At 37.9% G+C, this 25864-nt stretch overlaps 3 protein-coding genes and 1 long non-coding RNA gene across 5 annotated transcripts; 2 read left to right on the top strand and 2 right to left on the bottom strand.

The window, feature by feature from the left end:
- The first annotated feature begins 97 nt into the window (after positions 1–97).
- LOC149610703 (uncharacterized) lies at positions 98–1294 on the top strand. Its single transcript, XM_089859567.1, has one exon. It carries the CDS (start codon positions 98–100, stop codon positions 1292–1294), a length of 1197 nt encoding a protein of 398 aa, XP_089715693.1.
- A 3705-nt stretch (positions 1295–4999) lies between these two features.
- Positions 5000–6093, bottom strand: LOC149610702 (gem-associated protein 7-like). The gene has a single exon (XM_089859681.1). The coding sequence runs from the start codon at positions 5950–5952 to the stop codon at positions 5647–5649; it is 306 nt and encodes a 101-aa protein (XP_089715807.1). The 5' UTR covers positions 5953–6093; the 3' UTR covers positions 5000–5646.
- On the top strand, positions 6089–23461 carry LOC149610700 (uncharacterized). Of its 2 annotated transcripts, none has more exons than XM_089859678.1 (16): positions 6089–8063; positions 8232–9171; positions 13009–14200; positions 14264–14847; positions 14904–15074; positions 15548–15697; positions 15765–16004; positions 16066–16353; positions 16456–16617; positions 16673–17002; positions 17054–17221; positions 17287–17553; positions 17616–17936; positions 18179–18261; positions 18530–19289; positions 22898–23461. In XM_089859678.1, exons 1-16 carry the CDS (start codon positions 7246–7248, stop codon positions 23153–23155), a joined length of 6732 nt encoding a protein of 2243 aa, XP_089715804.1. In that variant the 5' UTR covers positions 6089–7245; the 3' UTR covers positions 23156–23461. The 2 variants fall into 2 exon arrangements, with proteins under 2 accessions (XP_089715804.1, XP_089715806.1); XM_089859680.1 differs by having other exon boundaries at positions 7951–8063; positions 8194–9171.
- Positions 6979–13456, bottom strand: LOC149610701 (uncharacterized). Its single transcript, XR_016376833.1, has 3 exons — positions 13376–13456; positions 9727–9935; positions 6979–7103 (listed from the first exon to the last, which is right to left on the bottom strand). It is a non-coding gene; the product is annotated as an uncharacterized LOC149610701 (long non-coding RNA).
- Positions 23462–25864: the final 2403 nt, after the last annotated feature.

Here is a 25864-nt window from a genome sequence, read left to right as displayed (position 1 = left end):
CTACAGACCGAACTCGTAGAACGGATCCACGGCGCAGCCCATTACGGAATTAACAGTTCTATAGCAAGAGCAAAGGAGAATGTTTTTTTGGCCAAACATGATAACAGAATTAACGCAGCATATCCAAAGCTGCTCTACCTGTCGTAGCCGAGATCCCGCAAACCAAAAGCCACCGATAACCGCTCACCCAATACCTCAGTACCCGTGGCAAATTGTTGGTACAGACTTATTTCAAATCGACTCCAAACACTTCATTCTTATGGTGGACTACTACTCCAAATACATAGAAGCCAAGGAATTAAGAACCACGAATGCCCATTCTGTCATCGAATTCATGAACGCCCAATTTGCCCGTCACGGGGCACCCCAACGCATTGTCTCGGATAATGGCCCACCCTTCAATTCGTCTCAGTTTAGAGCATTCCTGCAACAATGGCATGTCGACCATGTGACTTCAAGCCCTCATTACCCACAATCCAACGGCATGGCTGAAAGAGCGATACAAACGCTTAAAAATTCCATGATCAAAGCCAAGCATGAAGGAAAGGGTCTGGACCATGTACTGATGGAATATCGATCTACTCCCAAAGCCAATGGCCCCTCACCCGCAGAAATGCTAATGGGACGTCGTATAAGAACACCATTAACTACCAATGCCGAAACCCTGAAACCACATTATCCAACAGATGAGATCGAACGAGTATTAAGACGGAACCAAAGTAACATCAATCGACAAAGGAATGTGAGAACTACTCTTCCCCCACTTCACGTTGGTCAGAATGTAAGATACTTTGCCGCCCACCGAACATGGCTACCAGCTATCATCACGGCTCAGGCAGAAGAACCGCAATCATACCACATAAGAACATCAAAGGGTCAGAACTTCAGGAGAAACCGAATACACCTTCGACCAGACACTACTAGGAGACAAGAAACACCAGCAACTAAATATCTTCAGCAAAGTGTAAATTATCCTCAAAACCAGTCAGCAATATCGGAACGTCCCACTGCGGTTGTTAAAATAGGGTTGCAGAATAGTCATGACCAACAGCGGCAATTTCCAGTTTCTCAATCGCCAGCACACCACCCAACCAGAACAATTCTACAAGCCTTATCATCAACTAATCAGAGAAAAACCAATCCAGTACTATCGACACCAACCCATTCTGAAGTCTCAGAAAGTGCCCGTGATGAAAGTTATCAAAGTCTACAGCCACCTCGCATGTCGACAAGAATTCGCAGACCACCTGAACGTTATAGTTCATTACAAGACTATAATTATGGAAGATACTAATGTATAATTGCAAAATTTTATTAACCTTGTATTATTTATTGTAAGAATTATTGTTCCTAGATCTATTATTCTGTAGATGATTGAAACATGTAAAATAACGAAAGAAGGATGTTATAAGAGGGACAAAGGACAAATTGATAATAACTAAAATTAAGATTAAAAAAGTAACTTCTTTATATGAGATATAAAAAGACCGAACTTAACACCGACGTGGCACTAGTTATCGGATCGCGAGCTGATTAACAGAATGCCTAATAAAATGCTTTTATAACTTTAATAAGTCTCTTTTGTAAAACTTAACAATACTTATGGATCATATTTTATAAACTTATGGTCGAAGAACCCCTATTACCGATTAGAACGAAACTTCTACTCCTCTTAAAGGGGTTTCAAAGTAGGCAGCGGTGGGGACCCAGGGCTCCCACAGAAATTTCTTAAAATAATAGTGAAAAAAGAGACCTTTCACGGTAAAAATAGGGTAAAATAAGGACCAAATTCTTGGAAATAGGAACCAAATAGAGACCAATTCAAAATCAAAATTAGATCTTTATTTGTACGGAAGTATCACAAAAAAAGTTGAAAAACCAAAATAAACCTCTCCGAGCCAAGACGAATTTACTTTCTAAACACAGTTCCATCAGCCAATGAGAAAACCCGGAAACACATAGTTCAATTTGGCGAGATATTGCCAAGGTCATTTGTAAAGGTTATAGCGTTTAATAATTCCCTGTGGATCGGAGTGAGAATAGTTTTACTGTTGCAAAAAACTTTAGATTGAATATTAAAAACTGGAATTTTTGAAAATAGGGTGGTTTAGAGACCAAATGGCGATTTTAGGGTGGTTTAGAGACCTACCCAAAAAGTAGAGACTTTTAGGTATTTTAGAGACCAGATGGGAGCCCTGTGGGGTGGATATAAATTATTTGAAATATGTCAGAGGCACGTGACCGAGGAGAGGTGTTGTTGAGAGAAACTTACTTAGTTTTATTTCGAAAACTAGCATTTCCTTTCGCTGCAAAGGACTAGTTGTACAATTCCACTCCATACGGAGTTTTTGTCTCTTGGCGTCACATGATGTCTGTGACGTATTTCAAATAATTTTTAGTTTTTTTACCTACCCGCCGCTGCTTACTTTATTCTCTGATTAAGGTAGCACCATAGGAGTAGAAGCTTAATAATATTTTATTCAATATTACCAATATTTTAATTTCTATTCTCTCTATGACTAGAAATATTCAAACCAGTAACAGGAGTCGTGGATATACCAAAGAGAATAAATTGGAGGAGTGGAAGCTTCCCCGCTCCACAAGCCTAAAATACTTGTTGTTCCTAAATATAACTAGAGGTACGAGATAGTTTCCGGCTTGGTCGATTTTGAATGGGCTACGGGCGCGCCACCTACGATATACTATCAACGTATTTGACGTCATAAACGGAAACACCTCTGTACTGCGCGCTAGAAATATGCGATTAAAAAGGGCAACAAGTTCTGCCTCACTTTCCACTCCCTCTCTATACTCTCTTTGGATACATCAAAAGCCGAAGGTTCTTCCTTATATTGCCTTGGCAGACTCAATTTCAACTCCTCTCGCAAAATATTCTCTGGTGGTCGCTGAAGTTTATTAGGTAGCTTTCATTGACATTGGCAGTATTATAATTTTGATAAAGGCATTATCATTGTTCATCCAATGTTTTCTACCCAGATAAGTTGATATAATGGAATCAGATCAGAAAAGTACCCTTACTTTCAATTGTTAATTGATAAAATATTTAACAATGGGGGGAAGAAAGTAGCCATGTGAACGTCATTTTGTACGGTGTAAAATATAAATCGGGGTCGGGGTCGGGGTCAAGGTACCCCCGAAAGCAAGTTCAGGTCGGGGTAAGACAACATTGGTTTAAAAAATTATCAAAAATGGTAAAATTTCTTATTATAGTTTGGAAATAGGTTATTTAAAGGAAAAGCCTCGCAAATATAACATTACACCTTAAAAGAACGGCCTTTTTCTAAATATAAAAGAAAAAATCTTAAAAGAAAAAGAACTCCTATTACAAAGCAATTAGCATTTACTAAGTCTTAAAAGCTAGGACTACCGCGCCGCCAATGATTTAGCAGACGACACTAAACCAATGGCGGCGCTGTAGTCCTCATTTTTAAGACTAAATAAATTCGAATTACTTTGTAATAGGAGATCATTATTTTTTTAATATTTTTCATTTATATTTAGAAAAAGGCCGTTCATTTAAGGTATAATGTTATGTAAGCTAGACTTTTCCTTTAATAACAAGGAGGATTATCACATACATGTGCTAGTATTAGCACTTCCGTGCTGCTGATCTCGCACCTGTGGTAACGCAGATGAAAATTGGTTTTGTTCCCAACAATTGTTAAAAACAATTACTGATAGGCTTAGCATTTCAAATTTGAAAATTTATATGACATGTTTCTGTGAAAACGTTTGTAAGTTTCGTTAATAATAAAAATGGTTGTCTGGCCACTTCATTCCCCCTTTAAAATTAAAACGATTTCCTCATTTTGGGTAGCAATTCGAATAAAACTTAAACTCCACATGTCTGTGTGCAGAAAAACCAAGGAAAATCCCAGCATTTTAAAATTTTCAAAGATTAAAGGGATAATGAAATGGCCAGACAAAGATTATCATTGCTATTGTTGAAGTGGAGCCTCCGAAATGAACTAGGCCCATGCGTGTGGCGAAGCGAGAATATTTTTTTTAACTAATTTAGTTCGCCGTGTTTTCCCGCTCGGGGGCGCTGACACGACCGTAAAATAAACAAAGTTCAACCCCGTGACCCTGTCGACTGCTTAAGTATTTGGGCCAAGGACGCGGATTGTAAGTATACGGTTTTATTACTCTTACTGAATTATTTTAATTGAAATAATTTAACATCTAATTTTATTTAAAGAATCATGGTTTCATACAATCTAATCTAACCAAATGATTCAATAAAAAGTGAAGAGACCCAAAAACATTTACGTTAATTTTAGGATGAAACTTTTCTCTATCATAAAATTTTATGACTGACCCCTAAAATATCAACGATAATTTAAGGAAGACCCCAGTCACAACGGTAATATGAGCGCCATCTCGTACACATATATGGTGAAAATATTTTCCTTAACAAACTGGATATTTCCCCACATAAAATTTGACATGCATGGGCCTAGTTCATTTCGGAGGCTCCGGTTGAAGGGGTGACGCGTTCCTGTGTCAGGCACAGATACCAAAGGTATATTGTGCACCCCGAGCTGGTTACACCGCAGAGAGTTTTGACGCCTCAATGAAATGGAGAATCTCATTAATCGTGGAAGTTGAGAACTGGTGCGGTTCCACTGAATGCATATCAAAACGCTCAAACCTCAGAGCGGCGAGGTAATCAGCTACAGAGGATATGGGGAAGGTTTCCTCTGACTCCCGGTATAACCTGCTAAACGGGTCATCAGTTATGTTCATTAAATACGGGTGTCTATTAACCCGGCAGTGTCCAGTAAGGAAACTGGTAACCAGCCGGATTTTGTATTTTATGAGGGCAAGCAGCTTCTTTAGCCCTAGTCTGGGATGGACCTCGGACAAACTCCTTGGTTTGTCTCTGTCCATGCATGTCAAGCCAGAGCTGCAGTTATACCATTCTGACTAGATTGATAAAACAATATGGAAATCATTAATTTAATTAACTTCCGAAACGTTTTCCTTTAATTTTTTATTAAGTTTAAAAGTTTCAAAAAAAAAGTGCAACCAATAGGGGACAACAACATTATGTGAGCGAATCAATACACACTTAGTTTCTTAAAAAAAGTATTATGCTTAACAAGTCAACCATTGAAATATTTTAGTTTTTACGGAAAATGTTTGTTAACAATTTTCATGTCAATTTTTCAAACCAAAATATTTCGGGGTTCACTTCGTTCTCCCTTTATTAAGTCATTTTTGCAATGATAACCACACAATTGTATCAAAATTTAAACTTTGGAACTTAGCCTTATAACTATTTTACTTGACAATGAAATTGACTCAAAAACAATGAATGGAGATGTCTAGTATAGTGAACGTAACATATTATGTATGCTCTTCAATTTTCACTTAAATCGTATAAGGCGCTTTATGTTTCTGTAGAAGTTTGCTTTTGAAAAATTGGAACATTTTTTGGACTCTCTGTGATACACCTATCGCCATCTAGTTTGATACGAGAAAAACAAATGTTGTGTAAACTATAAATAAATTTTTATTAACAATGCATTGAACTTTGAGGAAAAATATTGAAAATGAGAGCAACCAAATGAATGGAGTTAAATTTAGCATAACGGATTTATTGAACTAGGTCACATTTAATGATTATTTGTCCTCCAGGGAAATATCGATGGAAATAACATCATTGGATCTTAGCAGAGCACTAGGATGGGTGCCTAATGGGGTTTCTAAATCAGTCACGAAGAAATGCAAAATGTCTATATCACTGGCACGAAATATGCCATTCACTTTAGTGTTTTCATACATGTTGAATGTGGCTCTAGTGCCTGACAAAGAAGACATGGTTCTAAGGAATTCTTCCCGAAGACGCACTCTAGCTTCTTGTTGCAAAGGGTCATTACACTTTATCTGTTCAATTTGCGGGTCCTCGTTTGAGTCATCCATGTCCATACCGATGTCACTTTTGAGTTAATTAATCTAATATCCTTTCGTTACTACAATAAATTTCTAATATTTAAAAAGACAAAAATTTCTCGACACATTTTTGAAAGTAAAGGACGTCGCCATTTCTATTATTGACTATTTGTCCATAACATTAACAAATAATCAGTTTTTATCGCCCTCTAACGTATACTATTATTAATTGTTTTTTTATTGAAATTTAATATTATGTAGTATTAAATTTAAGAATTAGTTGGAAGTATTTTATTTTGTATTAAATTACTAATTAATTAATACTTTCTGTAAAAGTCATTTCAGTTTAAAGCCGCTAGATGTCTCTAGCTAAGTTTCTAATTTGGAGTTTTGGCGGTAAACTAAGGAGCGAGCGACGTGTCTAGAAGTTAAAAATAGATCAAAGCCGTCTTTAAAAATTTATTCAGTTTATGTTCTGCCGTTTACTATTGAAAATTATTTATAATCCCACGCTTATAATAAGTTTTCAGAAATGTTTTTTGTGCTCATAAAAATTCTGGGATCATGTAGTCCCCGTATAGACGAAGGCCATTAGATTGAGAACTGGGATTCACCTTAAGGTCGTTATCTCATTTAGGAACACCAGAAACTGAAGCTTTTACTGATTTATACAGTTGAAGGTGCTCGGTACACTAGTCTCCTAGTCTCGAGGAGGGGTAAAATGGTCTAAAAATAGAGGCAACTAGCGGATTCCTGAGGTGACTTTTTACTCAATTCTTTTCATCTACGTCACTACAAGCGTCAAGAGAAGTTTTAAAGGAAGATGCTGTGCCTGCCACAGATCGCGATTTTAAGAGGATTTTCGTAGTGTAGGGGGCCTACTAGGTTTTTCCGTAGTATAACTTGGGAATGATCCCGGCAGCTTTTTGTCGCCCCTTTTTATCCCTTTTAGCCTTCTTTGTAAAACTCTTCCAAGGGACAAATAGGCCCGTGTCTCCCGTCCGGGTAGGACGTTAGAAAACCCCCAATCATCAGTCGCCAACATGGAGCAGAGGAATACACCTTTGTAATTATATTCAAGCTTGATCAGTTTTACCGTGTTCGAAATGCCTCCTTCATTGTGCGCGTTCGTTAGACATTTCTAACAATCCTTCTTAATCCGTGACGAAGCCCAAGAAAGTTTAATCCTGAATCGAAAAAAGAACCAAAAAATGCCACGTTTTACCAAGGATCTTTACTTTATATATAACCCTAATTCCCTTTAGTTATTTTCTATGTTAAGTGAAATACTGTTAAACGAAAGAATAGAATAATAAATTCTAAACAATCATGAGTGCCAACTGTCCCGGGTTCCGGCCACACTCTGTGCGCGCAACACGTTGCCGGCGATGTTTCCGTGATTATAGCGAGCACAAACCGGAACAACTAGGGAGCGTAACTGACGTCAGCGGGGGACTTTCTAGAATAAACAAAACAGCATCTGGTAGTACTAGCAACTTAAGCAGCGTGGGTGGTGGAGGACTGACGAGAAGATTCGGCAGCAGCAGTAGTATCAATAGCACCGAAGTTTCCAAACCGGTGAAAGAGATCAGCGTCGATGCAACCATTTCACTGCCTCGTCGCCGAAGATTCGAAACAAATTCTTCCGACGAAACAGGGAATGAATCCTCGAATGTAAACGATGAAAAAAAGCCTGAAAGTAAGCCGACAAGTACTACGGTGGCCTCGAAACCACCGCTATCCAGTTCCAAGCCGCCATTACCTTCGGATGTAAGCGGTTCGAAACCCCCGTTGCCGTCGGATACGGTCATCCGGCCACGAACAAGAAGTCGGCCTCTGTCCAGCGTGGCGTCTGTCGACGAAGAATCGAGTACCGCAACCGAGAGACGACGAAGACCGAATTCCTGGGCTTCCGACGCTTCGGACTCGGAAGCTGAGGGCGGAAGTTCTTCAACAGCGGGAAGGAGGAGGCGCACCTTGAGGTCAGCTTCAATGTCCGACGGGAACGAAAGCGATTCTTCTGTATCGTCAAGCCGGGCTAGAAGAGTTCAAATCCTGGCGGCGAAAGAAGTTGAAACGAGGAAGCAGCCTGATCTTGGAGACAGGTCCCAAGAACTCACTTCTCCAGATGTGGAATTTATATTACGGTAGGGCTTGTGTATACTAATTAACCCTGTGTTGATTTTTATCTGCTGTCAACTTAACATATTAATTCTGTAGAAGCAGATAATTTGAAATTCCCTCTAATACGCATGCAATTTTGATACCGTTTTGAAGATTGCCTTGTATTTATGCGCTGTTCATCATGAATCAAGGGTGAAGACCAGCGCGGCAAGTATGAAAGAAGAAAACGACGAAACGGACAGTGTGGCAGCCACTGAAACAACAGAAGCCACGGAAACGACTCTAACTTGTCCAGATAATATTGTCGAAGACCTGCAAAACCAAGTGTCCTCCTTGAAGAGTGAATTAGAGTCTTCTCAGTTAAAATGCAGCAAACTTGAAGTCGAAAAATTACGATTAGAAAAAGAAAAAAAGGACATTATCGAAAAGAGAAAAGTCAGTGCAAGAGACAAAGAGGCGTTGGAAAAGACTGCGTCGGAAGTGCTGAAGCTCAAGACCAAAGTGAACGAGTTGCAAACGGCAAAAGAAGACCTGACTGACGAGAATAAGGTGTTGAAATTGGAGGTGAAGGAACTTCAAGCCGAAGTGGACAAACGTGAGACACCTGAAAAGGTCAAGAGCGAGCTGAATACTGTCAAGAATAAACTATCCCAAGCTGAGACTCTATGCGAAGAGTTAATGGAAGAGAATGAAGAGTTGAAGAAAGAAATGAAAGAAATGGAGGAAGAGCTGGAGGAACTTCACGATAATTTCCGCGAAGACCAGGCCAACGAATACCTGGACCTAAAGAAAGAGTTAGAAACGACAACCAAAAATTGTCGTGTCCTGCAATTCAAGCTTAGGAAAACTGAAAGAAGGTGCGAGCAGTTGGAAAGCGAGAAGATCATGCTGGACGAGAAGGTGAAAGATCTGCAAGCCACGGCCAAGATCGATGCAGACAAGACCAAGATGAAGGAGCTAGAAGTAGAAGTCAACGTGGCCAAGGAAGTCTCCCTTAAGATGCATTCCGAACTCGAGTCCCTCAAGGATACTGTTAGAAAAACCGACGCTGAAAATGAGAGACTCAGGCAACAACTTTCCAACTTAAATACTGGGGAGAAAAGCAACAACGTGATACCGTCGGCGGTGGAAGTGAGTATTTTTTGATTTTACAATAGAGATTAAGAAAAGGAGCCTCGGACTGTCTAAGACCGTTTCACCATTTAAAAGCGCTTTTAGTGAATCGGTCATGGTTTCACTTCCCACATACTGTCTTCCCGTGTAACTATAGTTTAGCGCATATAAGGAGCAGTGTAGGGCAAATCGCGAATGACGTTGTACTACCAAGCGGGGGAAATTCGGCGAATGATCGAAAAAAAATCGCGAATTTTTCCACCCCTGATAGGGAGGGAAAAAGCTACGATTAATGCCGCTTTCATTTCATATTGGGATAGCCGCACTGATGTGATGCGCGTAACCAAGACAACTCAATATGCGCTCGCGTTTCATGTCCCCAGAACTTGCATCTAAAACAGGCGGTTCAAGTCTTAACCCTTCAAACTCCTAGATTTGACTAATCTGCCTTGGCATACGTTATGCCCAATCAGTACGGGGATGTAGAAGTAAAAAATTTCTTATGTCCGAGAACGTGCACCTTTGATTTGAAATTAAGCCTTGTTTAGCAAGTAATATGCAAAAGATATTTACGTTTTCGGTTTCGATCCCGGACTGTGGCGCCAAATGAAAAACTAGGGAACAAGTGCTTCTGCTTAGAGTTTTCAAGTTCTCTTCCCACTTGCTAATAAGCCAGTTTTTTCATTTCTATCAAAACTTGTCGAGGTTAATGGTAACAGTATAGTGCGCTGTCGGTTAACTGTGGCATAGGAACCCATGGATATATAGTCCCGGCAACAGATCTAGATCATTATTATATTATTTAGTTTTGTTTTTGCAATGAATGATTTAAGTACGTCGTATGCGTTTAGCATTTATGGACGTAGGAAAACAGTATGAGTTGACAAAGACTAGACCTAAATGTATATTTCTAAATTTGACAAGCGATACTTCAATATTTTGCGGTTTTGAAAGGTTAATGCAAACAGTTATACTGGGAGTAGGAAATCTAAGGATTAAATGAAAATAATAACTTTCATACAAATATAGTATCAAAATGTATATGATAGGAGTGTTGTTGATTCAAAACACTCATGAGAGAGATACATCGATTCATAAACTTTAATTTTTGAATGATAATCAAATTTTTGGGATACCATACTTTTAAGCGGTATTTAACTTTTACATTTAATGAAGACAAAGGCTTTAGAAATGGAGTGTAACACTAGAATAGCATGAATCAACCGCGACTACGTTAATGCTAAAAGTTTCTGATCAGGTTTTACAAACGAAACGCGCGTTAAAAACAGACAGAAAAAGCTGATATCGTCTTATAATCATATTAGTACGATTAACCGAATGAATTACGTTTGAAAATTAAATGCTTGCTTTTAAAATCCACCTTTTAAGTGTAAAGTCGACTTTGCCTTAAGCTATCTCCGTTATTAAAAGAACTATATGATGGGGTGACACAAATCGTGGTCACGCGCCCAAATTGACTCTGAACTATGGTCGTTTTTGCGTTTCGATTTAAGACTACTCTTACAATGCTACCACTGCGATCTGGATTCTGGAATTTCCATTACTATACCGCCCGTATTGATGTACGTTGATCAAATTTTAAAACCAATTTTCCCAAGCTTTACCGTGCCCTAGAGAGACGGACTCGGGTGCATGTTAACGTAATAGGTCTAGTCAGTAGTTACTTTTAAAGCATTCAAAATACTACTGTCAATGTAAATGATTTGTAGCTCGTAATATTTATCATCATTCTCTTTTCCTGTTCCCATCATATGGGTGATCGCTTTTGACTTGTAAACAGAGGATAAATTATCAATAGTCAATACCTCAATCTCAGCCACCTGTCATCAACCATTAAAATCCCGATATAATGTTACGACTGTACTAATTTTGGGGTAAAGGTAATAATTTCTAATTTCCAAGTTATATTATTCTAAATTAGTTAGCTTGGTATTTCTATGGCAGGAAGCCAAGCAACAGCGGGCTGTTACTCTTCGTTTGTTCTTCTTCCTTAATTATTATCCGGAAGTTATCAACTGAAATAACTTAGTAAATGAACCTAAAGTACACTAAACGTAGCTATGAGTGTGGCGCACTCTCTGTAAGCCAAACGTGTGGGAGAAAAGGTTTGAGGGAATACTACATAGGTGGGCGATCTTACCCTCAGGATGCCGACTGGCTCACGTGACCCCGCAACCTCTTCCGTGACCTCCTAAGCAATACTCATTTCCATGATTCTATCCCCTGATTATTCATATCCTAAAACCTGATTAATCACATTCTGGATGCGACATTTCGCCCAACTTGCCTTGAAACTTTCCAGTAAATAAAGTAGACAAACTTCTTTTGCGTTAATATTTAACATAGAATCGTCGAAAAAGTCATCTTCTACATGTACAGTTCATTTTTGGGATAGGTTAGAAATGGAAATAAAACGTTAGTCTGAAAAATGTTGGGAAAAAGAATTAAAAACATATTTATATTAACTTTGGGTTTATTTTCTTTTTTCTTCTTTCCCTATCTGTTGTTTTCTAGCAGCGAAAGATTTAGTATAGAGGGAAAGCGAGACGCGTATAATGTTCTACTTGCAATTTCTAACAGCATCTAGGAAGGAAGTGACGGGCGCTAAGCCATATATTTATTTGGAAGGTTACCAAACGTCCTTCCCTTCTCCTCCTTGGGCTGAATCGTCTGAATCTCATTCCATGTTGCGTGTTTTTATTTTTTACTTTTAACGATATTCATTTTAAAACTACCATTGACCCCGATTGAGCCCAAAATGATGGACTCTAAAATAACAATGTTTTTGAAAGGGTTACAAAAGTTTCAAGGCAAGTTAAAAGTCGGTTGGTCTATTTTTAAAGTCTGTTTAAAATACATTAGAGTTCAACGTCAATCCATAAAGTCAATACGGCGAAAAAAGCCATTAGGAGACGTTTCTTATATTGGGGAAAACATAACTGTCAAGAGATGACTTTAGATGGAACTATTTGCTCCATTTACGAAAACGTGTTCTCATTATTTACGTTTGTGTCATTTATAGAGCTGTCTATGTAGCTTATTATTTTCGGATACTATCAGACCTGCCCGTTTACTTTTCAATGTTACTGGTACATCATTCACCATGGGTATCAAACGAGTGATTAGTCACTCTCAGCCTCCCAGTTAATGGATCACAGACTAATCATTTTAGCACTCCGGCTTTTAAAGATTACCGGTAATCACAGACCAATAATACTGAGTGACTGAATCGTCCACCTTTCACTACTTGCCTCTGGAAATTTATGAATGAATTTATGGCACAGGTAGCATGTGCTACTTATTTGCAATACTAATTTAGTTTTGCAAATAATAACTAATTATAGATTTTGATAAAATGTACTTAATTACAAGGTTAAATCTCTTAGCATAGAAAGGGATTTACGAAGTGCGCTTGTATAAAACATTTTTGAATCGGGTGTAATTATGCTTTTGTTTAATGACCCATTACTTTTAAAATACCAGTTTTCGACACTTGTTGGTACGCAAGAGGTTCAAAAAGGCCTTAATAATTGCTCCCTAATATGGCAATAGAAACGTTATATAGTATGGTAATTTTCCTAAAACTATTTTATTGTTATGTTTATGTGTTTACCATACTTTCTGAACCTATTGAAAAGAGTTGTACTTGAAGAAATATAAAATTGCTAAGCAGTTTATGGTGTTAGTTTTTCTCTGCTTACCAAATAATGTTTTTTATCTGTTAACAAAACTAAGTAATTCAGGAACACGCTAATCAGGCTTAGATATCTTCATTAATCTATATTCAATACGTCAAGTTTAATGAAATTTGACATTTCTTAATTCTTTTTATAGCTTCCGGCTGTGACAAAGGATGCTTCCGGAAAGAGTTACGAAGCGGTTGTCCGCGATCTCTACGACACGATGGAAAGGGAGACTGACATGAGGGAACAATTGCGATTCGCCGAGGAAGAGATTAAAACCATGCGAAGGAAGCTCAATAGTCTCGAGCAGGAGAACGAAACGGTGGTTATGCAGCTCAAGAAGATGGCAAATGCCAGGTCGAAAGGCGGAAGCGTTAAAAAGGATGAAGACGAACTATCACCGGAAGAGTTAAAGTTACAGTTTGAGTTATGCGAACAAGAAATGTTCGTACTAAGGAAAAGGGTCGATGAGTTGGAACATGAAAACGAGAGTTTGCAATCGGAGGTTAAATACTTACAAGACAAACTTATCAATCAACCGCTAGCTACTGTCGAACTACCAGAACTACCACCTTTGGAGAAAACAGGCCCCAACGTCTACTATGAACAAAAGATTAAACTTCTTGAGTTTGAAGCCAGAGAGCTGAGAAGAAAGCTGGTTGAGAAAGAACGGGATAACGAGAGATTGCAAACGGAGGTCGAAGTTCATCGACGAAAAGCCTCGAAGGTCATTGTCAGGAGTAGATCTCTGGATAGCGAGTTCCAAGTCGATTTGAAGAGGCAGCTACAACTAGTTGAGCAAGAAGCAACTATCCTAAGACAGAAAACGATGGATTTGGAAAACGAAAATGAAAAATTGATAAGCGAAAATAAGAGGTTCCAGTTGCGATTGAGTCGAAAACCTGCACCAGGACCCGCGGATCTAATGCAGTTAGAAAATATGGAGCTTAAAGACAAAGTTGCGGAACTTAACCGAAAGATGAATACTTTGAAAGACGAGTTGGTTAATGCTGCTGGAGGTCAGGTCATTTCTGCCACGGTTCTTCAAGAATACAAACCGAAGAAAGAAACGGGTGGAGGTACACCAGGAGGCGCTGGTAGTTCAGAGGTAGAAAACCAATTGGTAGCTTCTTTAAAGAAAACTGTAAAAACTAAAGATGAAGAGGTTGTCAGTCTGCAAGCCAAAATCAGCCAGATAGAAGTCGAAAATTCCAAGCTTACAAGAGACTACAAGAAGTTAAAAGACACGCTCAATTATAAGAAGAGACCCATGCGACCTGTAAGGGAAACTGCAACCAGAATGGAGCTGAAAGAGTTGATAAAGGATCTTGAAGATGAAGTTTGTAAGTTCTACCCTAGTTAGAAATATATTTAAATTATTTATCGTATTTTTTTTACAATTTCAGCGGATCTTCAAGTGACTGTTCGAGGTAGGGAAATTGTACAGGAGAATTTAAGGGAAGAGTTGGAGAAAACTAAGTCTCAACTAGACTCGACGCAAAAGGAGTTTGCTCAGAAAGAACAGAAAATGACTTCAGAACTTAATGACCTGAGAAAGCAGGCGGAAGCTTTGAAGAATGATGCGAGCAACCAGAAACTGAAGGCTGCATCGTGGGAATCACAGGTGAAGAGGCTTGCGGAAGCTCAAGGTACCGATCTCAATCTGCTGGAAAAGGTACAGTCGTTTCAAAATGAGAAGGAAGCCATGCAGAAACGAATCAAGGAAATTGAAGGGAAGCTAAAGAAGGAACAAGAGAAAGTGAAAGAGGCTGAAGATAAACTGAAAGCGGTTACTTCCATGAAAGAAGAGCTTACCAAAGGAAGTAAAATACTCGAAACTCAGAAGAAGGAACTGGAAAATCAGTTGGAAGAAAAGAAGGGGCAGTTTAGTAAAGCCCAAGAGCAAGTAAAAAATCTGAAGAAGAAGTTAGACGAAAAAGAAAAGGACTTCACATCGAAGTTTAAGGAATATACTGAAATTAAGAACGAGGTAAATATGGTAAAAAGGATTTTCCCAAAACTATTACCAATTACTTTCCTTCTTAGTTGGAAGACGAACGCTCCAAGCTTAAGAAGAACGACAACAGGCAAACGGAGGTAGCAGTTGGATGGCTAAAAGAACGTGAAGAATTGAAGAAAGTACTTTCGGACATTAGAGCCAAGGCTGAAAGTCTACAGGAACAGATGGGGACGCAGGAAACACAGTGGAAGGAAAAGGTCAAAGAATACTATTTTATGTTATAAAGATAGAAGTAAAATATTAATTCAAGGCCATATTTGGTATCCGCGATAAAATCATGAAATTACTCTCGAAGAACATGATGGTACGACTTGATTAGGCCATAGAAAAGTTCAACAAATTAAAATGATGCCAGCTTCTATGTTTGTCAACCCATGACAACAGTGGGAGGCAGTTTAATTTGATATATATTTTATGTCCGTAGAGAAATCTTTCAAACAGAGAATTTCGTCAAGTTATATGAATAAAACCCAACATAGTCTTACTGATATCCCCGTGTTTAAACACTACATGGCATTCCTTGTTCATACTTTTAACATTTTCAAAAATTTTGCACCGGTTTATAAAGAAAATGTTACAGCATAATAATTTTAGTCAAAATTTCTTTTTTAGTTAAATTATAGTTTAGAGCTTTTCGAAACCGATGCAACTAATCCGAATATTTCGTTAGGAAGCGAAACTTAAAGAAGAACACGCGAAAAAGCTAGAGAAAGCTGTTAAAGAAGTTAGGCACCAAATGGAAGCGGACGTTAAACAAGCTACGAACGAAGAAAAGGCGCAAAAAGCCAAAGCTGCTGATCTGTCGGATAAACTAGACAAGGTATGTGACAAAGTTACCAATCATTTGCTTAAACATAGCTTAAAACTTGACATATTATTGAGCGTAGGCCGAAAAGAGCTTAAAAGAAAGTCAAGAAAAAGTGCGGCAATTGAACAATCAACATCGTAAAGACCGTGACGAGTGGCAGACTATTGAAAATGATTTGGAAAGTAAGCTGCGAACGGAAACCAAGAAACGAGAAAGAATGGAGAAAGAAAATGATCAAGAGAAGAGACAAAAGGACCAGGAGATAATTTCATTAAAAGACAAAATGTTTCAACTTGAGAGAGAACAAAGAAGGTTCCAGGTAAAATTGGTGTTTAGTGGTCAATAATAAAGTTATAAAATGTTGTTTGCATTAATTTCAGAATAAAATGGATGACATAGTCTCAGAAAACGAACGACAAATAAAAGATCTGGAGAGACAGCTGGAACAGGAACGCCAGGAGTATGATGAGATGACTAACAAGTATGAACTATTGGAAGAGGAGTTCCTGTCAGTTAAATCTCGTCTAGTGACGGAAAAGGAACAAGTGCAAGCCAACTTTGGTACCATAAAGCGTGACTATGACGCGGCCTTGGCTGAACTGAAGTCCCTTCGTGATACATTCAATTCAAGACAGGACAACTGGATCAGAGAAAGGCTGGATTTAAACGTAAGTCCATGAATAAACTATAGTTGGATTAAGCTAAAGCGTATAGAATAAACTAAGAAGTGTTATTTAAGCTGTGTTAAATCGTACTTTAAAAAATTACAGGATACTATCAAGAAAATGCAAAACAAGATAGATCGACTTGCAGATGTAGAACAAGACAAGTTGAGACTCAAGGACACAGTAACCGAGAAAAACAAGGTTATAGAGTCGTACAAAAAAGAAGAAAGGCATTTAAGGGACGAACGTGATAAGCTGAAGAAAACAGTAAATTTTTTAAGTTATTTCACTCTAACTACAAGGCTAAAGCATAATGTTACAGGTGGACGAGTTAAAGAAGCGTTGCACCGAGCTTGAACGTCTAGAAAAGGCGTCAAGAGCCAAGGTTGAGGTTCAGAAGGAAGCACAAGACTTACGAAACAAGTTGGGACACAGTGAAACTACACACAAGGGTGAACTCGCAACCATGAGGGTAGAGTATGAGGGTCGCATACGAATGATGAGCCAAGAAATGCAATCGATGCAGTCTCAAATAGCTGAGTTATCTCGCGACCGCGAAGTTCTCATTTCTAAACTGGAAGAAGCCGATGACATGGTCGAACAAATTAAGACTAGTTCTTTGAAAAGGGAACGAGTCCGTGGTAGGGAAGAGGTAAGAATATTTAATTACGATCTAGACTTGGATACAGTTAAAATCTCTTAGGTTGACATGGCGAGACGCAAAGCAGAGGACTTGCAGAGACAGTTACAAAATGTCATGGAAAGGTATGAAGCCGCTGAGCTTGAGAGCAAACGTTTAAGGGTCCAATTAGAAGCAGAAAAAAATAACTATCAAGTGCAAATCGGGGATTTGAAGTCAAAAATTAACCAGGTTAGTCTTGTACCGTTTCTTTCTAAGGAGGGTTACAGAAGCCTTACAAGCATTACTCATTCTAGTATGAAGAGAAGAACCTATTGGACTCTGCCAAAGGGTCAACCAGAGGTTACACTAAAACACGTTTAGAGTTAGCATGGGACAAAGAAAGGCAGGATCAACAAAAACTGCTTCAAGAAACTCAAACCTTGGTGAACGAAATGAAAGACAAAATAGTGACCATCGAAACCTTGAGGGATAAAGAAAAGCAAGAAGCAAGGAAACAGATCTTAGACTTAAAGGAACTCCTAGAAATGGAAGAGCAGACAACGCAACGAAAATGGAACGAGGTACCGTGAACTTTAAATGCTAATGTATCGCAGAATGATGTATAATTATTCGTTTTGATCAGATGCAAGCGGAAATGACCGAACTCAAAGAATCTCATGTCAAATTACGAAACCAAAACAACCGTTTAAGACAGGAACGAGAAATCATGGAACAAGAGCGCGAGGAGTGGCGTGACCGATTGATCAATACGGAGGACGTTCAAATTAAAGTCTCAGACTTGATGGAAGAAGTGAAGAAGATGGCTTCCCTCGTAACTCTTCCAGCTCCTCCTAAGATTGGTGCCGAAGTAGCCCCTGATCTCATAATGGGTGAAAGGTCTGCAGTTAAACCTCCGCGACGAAACTCAAGGGCGAATGAAGAACTGAGAGAAGCTCTAGAAAAGGTGAGACATTTATTTAAAAAAGATTACGTAGAGCTCGGCATTTTCTATTCATTATCCAGAAATTGGTGGATAAACGATTATTTATAAACAAAGTTGTGGATATAATACGATTTAACATGCAAGTTCTGTGGATAATTTTCGACTATGGATAAAGATAAAATGACGTGGATAATGGATAGATAATGCCGAGCTCTAAGATTACGTTAATTAGACTTTTAATTTGCAAATTTAATTAATTACAGATTAGAAAAAGAACCGAAGAGCTGCAAAAGGTTTCAACAAATACTGGAGAGAATGCTTTAGGAAGATCCGCGTCTTTCAGAAGGTATTTGATACGATAATCCGCGGTCATATTATGTAATATTTGTTGGAAACGTCTGTTGAACACTTGATGAACGATTTTAGTTTACAACAAAAACATTCGATTGTATTTGTAGTGTCGTATGCGTAAACACTGCAAAATTTCATGTTCGTGTTATGCGAACAACAAAAGTTACAGTTGTAACTTAAATTCTAAATGTTCAGTCACTTTAACGTTACTTTCTTTCTACAGTTCTAAAGTTTGATCTAAAAATGTTTTATTTTCGATTTAGGGCCATTTCTGCTTCGGAAGTAAACGCTCCAAGAATGGTGAGAAGAAATTCCGGAGGGGATCCAAGTCAAAGATGGATGAATCCACAAAGAATAACCAACTACCCTATTGCTCCTCCAAGCATGATTCTTCGACCCCCACCAAGAGCGAAATCGCTCTACAGAAAGAGTTTATCACTGGATCAGCAATTGCACACAGATATGGGTGGGAAAATATGGGATTCTGGAGACGAAAGCCTCAACAACACTCCGTACGGTAGCGAGTTGAGCCTTAGGAGCCGAATAAGGGGACAATTCCTCTCTCCTACCGGCTACGAATCGGACAGTTCTGTCGGAGACATATCCATGGATTCCAGAATGTCTCGAATGACGGGTCTTTCGATGAAGTCGCGACCTTTACAGTCACGTGAAGGTAGCGTCCTAAGTTCCGCGGATGAGTCATCGCAATCCGGTCCCGCACTTAAACAGAAAAAGACTTTGCGTGAAAAGCTTAAATTGACGAAGTCCAAAAAACAAAACAGCGTGGAAGATTCTCATACCGGTGAATTAGTGGCTAAGGTGGGACTCGCCACTCTAGGGTTGGGTGATGTGCAGAATGCTAAACCCGAGAAGGATGACAAGGACAAGAGCATACGATCAAGAATTTCCAAAGCGCTCAAAAAACCTCTCAGTCGTTCCAGTAGCGCTGACCGTTCTGGGTCAGATCGCGATGTCCATAAACTGAAAGAAGAAGATTTGGCGGCCGTTAAATCTGCTTTGGAGGTAAGAAGACCAGTTAGGGCGAGGGGCCGATCACTCGGCGTAATCGGTGTACGGGGTTGTACCTTTAACTGCACTAAATTGATTATGCGTAATCTTTTAGAGCTTTGCCCTTGGCAGTGCTAAATGATTACACTTAATTCGTAGTCAGTGTGCAGGGAATCAGGCTGTGATTACAGGGACGATCCCTTGGGGGGAGGCTCCACCTTTAAAATTTTGTAGGGTTGGAAAATTGAGGCTCACTTGGCGAAATAAAGGATTATATGTTCTTGTTTGGTGGGCTCTTGTAGTTGTAATTTATAAAGCAACTGTTTTAATACGATTTCTGAATTTCTATTTCGCTAAATTCTCTGATTTTTTTAGTAGAGTGAAACCAAAGAGGAGAGAAAGAGGGAGGGAGAATCAGTATAGGCAGCCGCGACCCATGCGTGGTGAAAACGGGGGTAAATCTCATAGATGGGCACTATCATATCATTTGATAGTTTTACCACTTGATACGATAGAAAACTAAATCTGCCCCTATCAAAGTATCAATTTTGATAGTTATTTTCGAGAAAAATTTGAATTATAATGATCGATTGAGTTTGATAGCTTAGAAAGTGCACTCGAAGTTGATATGATTCATTGATTCGTTGAAATCTTCTAGAGAAAAATATCGATTCTCAACGTGATCTGGCTACTAACCCCATCTTTTAGAAATCATAAAAAATGATAGGCATTATTCCTTGAGAAATAAATTGATTCTTTGAGTGAGTTTATTTGGCGACATCTGTTTTCTGATTTCATTTTAAAAAATTATGTGCTAATCTTTAATAGGCAATTTTGATAGTTATGAAAATTTCTGGAAAGATAAGTCGTTTTTTGAATGATATCGAAGTTTTTAATATATTTGAACGTTAGCAAGTGTAGGTTTATTCTATAAGAAGATTCTGTACTTGGTGGTCGTTATAACCCTCTCAAACAAATAAATAAAAATAAAATAAACGATGGTTCAACAGTTCAAACTGTGAAGACGGAGCTTCTTGTATATAGAAGCTCCGTGCTGTCACTGATGTGAACGACTACTCGAGGAGGAAGAACGATTCCACGAAATCATCCAAACGTAGAATTAGATAAATTAAAGTGTAGATTTTCTGATTTTTATTACCCACAGTTTTAATTGCAATTTTTGCCTTTAATTATTATTAGTTAACCGTTTATAGTAGATGGTTTAGATTAAATCAAGGGCGAATAATTTGAAAAAGTTTGGATAGTAGCTTTTGAACTATAGACAGTTAAAAGTCAAACTTGAGAAATGAGATTATGGAAATTATATGAATATATGAAAATATTAGAAATTCTACAAAATCAGGAAATATCAGGAATCGATTAAACAGAGTAAAAGTAGGTAGAGCCCAAATCAGTTTGATCGAAAACAATCAAATTTAAAGTCCGGAAATTAAATAATCGATCAATTTAGTCGTTCCTAAAGATTTCAATTTGATTTGATAGGCAAAAAATCTATCTAACAATGAGAGCCAATCTAGCATATTGAAGGAAGATTTGATAGTTTCACCATCTATGATTTGTTGAGAGGGAAAAAATCTATCTAACAAATAATGCCCGTCTAAAATATAGCTAGAAGAATTGATAGTTTCGCCAAATATGATAGTTTGAGAGGAAAAATATCTATCTAACCAGCAGTGTCAGTCTAAAATATAGTCAGAAGAGTTGATAGTTTCGCTATCTATGATAGTTTGAGAGGAAAAATATCTATCTAACCAGCAATGTCAGTCTAAAATATAGTCAGAAGAGTTGATAGTTCCGCCATCTATGATAGTTTGAGAGGAAAAAAATCTATCTAAGAAGGAGTTCCACTCTAAAATATAGCCAGAAGAATTGATAGTTTCGCCATCTATGATAGTTTGAGAGGAAAAAAATCTATCTAAGGAGGAGTGCCCAACTCTGGTAAATCTACGGTACACCGCGGCGCTTGAGCGCAGCTTTCTCGCGCACAGTTGACGTAGGGGATGACAGAGATAAGGCGAGGAGGTCAATTCCCCCATGCCCAAGGATGTGCGTCCTACAACTAAACGTACCGAAAATTGTTTTTACTACCCCCTATTTTCCCATTTTTCGGCGGATTTTATAAAGCTCTCTCTCTCTCTCTCGTCTTTGGTGAAACATTTTCTAGGCGCGTTTTGGCCGTTTTCCTCGTGGAAAAGTGTCTACTGCGCCATACTGCGAGGAATAGGTTTTCTATTTTTCATATTTCAGAGAGATAGGCAACGTCGCACCCGTGAATCTCACGACTCATTTCTGAATTGTACTCTGTTGTTGCTTTTAGCTCTTTATTTCTGCATATGGTTCGCTGCCTTCAATAATGTCTCAGTTTCTATTACTTAATACACACGTAATACCATAAGTCTATTAAATTAGCTAATTTAATTTACTTCTGGTAATACGTAATCTAAAATGAGTTCGAGCAGCAGCCGCCAAGACAAATCAGATAATGCTAAACACGGAAAAGTTATCGATATAAAGTACAAAGTTTGTGTTGCAAAGCAGTTTTTAGCTATGACTTTAAGAAATCTCACGAAGCAGCCTGTCGTAATGGTAAGGTTCAAGGTTGTTAGGGTTCAAAGAGTTGGAGCACCAAATGACGTAGAACGATTGAAGCTTCTGATTAATCTGAGTTTAAACATATACTATCTTAGTCTGTACAGTAACAGGGTTCGTACGCGACCAGGAAAACCTGGAAAAGTCAGAGAAAATATTTTGGATGGTAATGGAAAGTCTGGATAACGGTATCAGGGTGACCAGAAAATGTTTTGTCTGAGATTTGACCAGAGAATGTTTTGTCTGAGATTTCACCAGAGCCCCAAATTCGCGGAGCTCACTTCGCTTTCTCCGGATACTTTAATACTTATGATGAACTCAGATAAAATTAATTTCAGACGAAATAGTTTCCTAATATTTAGAACAATAACAACTCTTTCAAAAATGATTCCAGTGAATTTACCCATATTCACTGTACTAGGGAGCCTTTTACCTCAATTATCTCAACACATAGAGAGGCACACTTTTATAACGTCCTTAATTATAAACAGAAGTACAAATTACGGAAATCAGTGAAGTGAAAGAGTGTTAGCAACATAGTAAGATTTTTCCCGACCCAGCTCTTTTAAGTATCTTCATGGACTTCATTGGTAATTTTTAGTTACTTTCACTTTCGGTTCACTATATTTAAAATAATTAGTCAGTTTTTCACTTACTAGTATACTATTATCAGGCATGCGCATGATCCTATAATTTCGACAATTTTATATAACAATTAGTTTAAAAATATATATGTTCGAAATGTAAGTTATTGCAAATAGTCAGGGAAACTTGTGGAAATTAGTTATTCCAAGAAATTTTGTACGAACTACGGGTCGCTAGGCAAATTTAGGTTTCTAGTTGGCAAAATTAAGTGCCCCCCCAAATCCTAGTCCCTTCTGAACGCCATTGAGTGATTAGCCCCTCGAGTTAGAGCATCGAAGTCTTCGTATTTCCTACCAATTTATTAATATATTTTGGAATATATATTTAGTGATAGGTTTTTCACTCTTAAATCCTTTCCTTTTGTTTAGAAAACCGAGAGCTCGAAAGAATCCAAACTCAGTGCAAAAGGAGACAAAGGCTCCAAAAAGTCTCTACTGGGACGTTTGGGTGGTAGCAGTAGCGGAAGTTCGAAAGACATAAGGAAACCTCCCAAGTCGTCAGCACCAGATGACCCAGTCCCAAGAGAAATTGTCCAAAAAGAAGAAATGCCCATGGCAGGTGCTTCAATGAGATCAGCGGGAGTGATTCGACAACGTACAACAGTCATAGAGCCACGCAAATACTAAAATTCTCATTAGAGAAAACGCGTTTTATTCAGAAAAAAAAACGTAATGCGAAGCATTTTTGTACTTTGATGTACATCTAACTAAATAGTTATTATTTAATATCGCAAATAGAGTTGTCTGTCGAAAGTGCATCAGATGTTGACCGTAAACATTCAGCAAACACTTGCTCGAAAGAGTGAACTTATCAAATAGAAACCTTTTAACTTTGTCATTTAAACCCACTTTAGTCAGGTGAAAACAATCATAATAATTTTAGACTTGAAAAGTTGTAAATTAAGCCTATTTCCTATTTTACACCCAACCAGAAGAAAGTAAAGAATAAAACTTGATTTTCTTCTCTTGAACTTTGTACCTTTACATTTAGCAAGCGTTTAAGTTCACAAGAACTTCCTGCTACAAGAAGGGGACACACGTCAGTTGTCTGAGGAGTTAGTTCAATCATAGCACTTCAAGGGTAGTAGCGCAAAGGTAATCTTACAACAAGGGACTCTGAGAATTTTGATTTAGAGCTTGCATCGATCCGTAATTAATCTCGCCCGGAAGAGAATGAAAAATTTTCAAAACTAGGTCACCACTGAGACGAAATTCAGCGGTGGATAATAACATACTTCGAAATCCTTGACATGTCACCGCTCCACAACTAACATTAAATATTATAAAAATGTCTTGTGTTAAACCTGAAAAAAAAAACGTTAAGGAAGCCCAGAGCTCCTTGTTAGAGGCTAGTTGTTGCCGATATAAGAGGCTTGAAGTATTTTACTACAAAGAATACATTCAATCTCGCCTTTGGCGGAACGATTTAAAACAAGTCACGGAAAAGCTTTAGTAAAATCTACGCGTGACAATATTTCCAAAGATAGAAACCATTCCCTGCGAAAATAAAGTTTCGTTGACAGACACCACAACTTTGTGTTGTCGCAAACAATTTCGCAAATTTGCAAATCGAGTCTCACAAAGCCTGAGCATTGGCTCGTTTCTTCACAGGACATAACTTCTTTACTAACCTTTTCTAAAGTCAACTCTGGCAACATATGAAAGATACTGAGAGGCATCCACCCATGAATAGTAGTGGTTACAACTAATACCAGCATCACACTTAGTCTTAGCATGGCCATGTTTAACTTTCACAAAAATTGGTGTTTTTTTTTTCATCTACAACAAGAAATTTTACAGTTAAATGTCGAAAGATGCGTTAAAGGGAGGGTGAAGTGGAAAATCGAGTGACTTTCTATCGATTCTTCTTCTAATTATAAGACCAGTCTGCATAGTGAAACATTCAGAAAATACCTCCGAATGATTTTAAAATTCATATTAGGTTTCGATTTTAAGAATAATTTGAAGTATCCCCTTCCGACCAATCGCGTAACGCCCTGTCTTTTTGTTAACAAAATTCTCGTGGCACACGCATTATTACATAAACCAGAGTTAATATAAAAAGCTATTGCAACTATATTATGTTACTTATGATCAGGCTGAGAAATAAGTCCATGGCCCTGGATAAATGTTCCTTATATAAAGTAGCTATATACTCTCAAAGGTGTACGTATTTTTAAATCAATTATTGGTGTTGATGTCTTCCCCCTGTAATGTAACGAGTTCTTCAATTGTATTGTACGTTTGCATTTCGTTTTCGTCCTCATCTTCTTTATTAATGTCGTTCGAGTTAGTCTTCCAGTCGATGTTAAGTGATTTTCTTCAAAAATAACATCGCGACTAACGAAGACTTACGTATCTTGATCCACCTTCAGAAGTTGGTTCTATTTTACAAATGACATCTCAGTGTATGAGCTTTTACGGTGTTGTAGCTCTAGTGGTTTGAATGGCTTTCTTCTTAATTTCTCCAAAATACAGGTCTCGCATGATTTACCCTTTAACAAATCGCAAGGGAAGTCTTCTTTGAATAAATGATGTAGCGCTTCATTGTTTGCATCACATATTCTACTATGCAAAAATTCAGAGAAAAACGAAGATAGTATTAAATAATGTTTATTACCAAATCTTTAAGCTGATAATTGTTCATATCTGGGACTAAACGTCATTCCATTTTGCTGTGTTGGAGCTCTTCGTGATTTTACAATTTTATCAGGGATTTTATGATTTTACAACTTTATCAGAGATTTAAGGATTTCGCAAACATCTGTGTTATCTATTCTTTCGAACAGAATAGCATAGTATATGACGAGGTAATATTTCTCTGCAAATATATACGACTGCGATTAAAAAATATTGAACAATACCTTATTAATTCGAACAGACAGAAATTACAGATAATATTTTAGTGTTCTTCGAAGTGTGTATTGAAACTCGTACACGTAGCATATTAAAATATTCACTCGAAAACGTAAGTCATGTAATAATGTAGAGAGAATCTCGCGGTTTTATGATAAATAGTTGACATTACATATGTCAATACTTCAACTCTTTTCTAAGAATTTATTGAACTTGAACTGCCCTATAGAACAGGAGTAATACGGGCATCTCTAGTATTTTAAACTTTGCACTCGATAACGTAAGTCATAACAATTTAGAGAGTCTCATGGTTGTAAGATCATAATCTTCATTCTTTTAAGTATTGATTCTACAGTCGATTCAGTTTAATATTTCTTTTTGGGTACCATTTAATCAACCCCCTTTTTATGTTCTTTTTACCCCAAAAAAATGTGATTTTACAATTAGTACGTTTTACACTCTTCACTAGGTTATTTTTAC

Source organism: Phalangium opilio, unplaced genomic scaffold, assembly GCF_054372755.1.
Source record: "Phalangium opilio isolate 3A_F unplaced genomic scaffold, DU_Popi_V2 ptg000329l_1, whole genome shotgun sequence".
NCBI lineage: Eukaryota > Metazoa > Arthropoda > Arachnida > Opiliones > Phalangiidae > Phalangium > Phalangium opilio.
Note: the sequence above shows the minus strand (reverse complement) of the source record. Positions and strands in the feature narration are given on the sequence as shown.

Coding starts and splice junctions, on each gene's coding strand:
- LOC149610703 (XM_089859567.1), top strand. CDS start 98: ATGATAACAGAATTAACGCAGCATATCCAAAGCTGCTCTACCTGTCGT.
- LOC149610702 (XM_089859681.1), bottom strand. CDS start 5,952: ATGGACATGGATGACTCAAACGAGGACCCGCAAATTGAACAGATAAAG.
- LOC149610700 (XM_089859678.1), top strand. CDS start 7,246: ATGAGTGCCAACTGTCCCGGGTTCCGGCCACACTCTGTGCGCGCAACA. Junction 14,201..14,263: donor GGATCTTGAAGATGAAGTTT/GTAAGTTCTACC, acceptor TTACAATTTCAG/CGGATCTTCAAGTGACTGTT. Junction 17,003..17,053: donor GAGTCCGTGGTAGGGAAGAG/GTAAGAATATTT, acceptor AAAATCTCTTAG/GTTGACATGGCGAGACGCAA.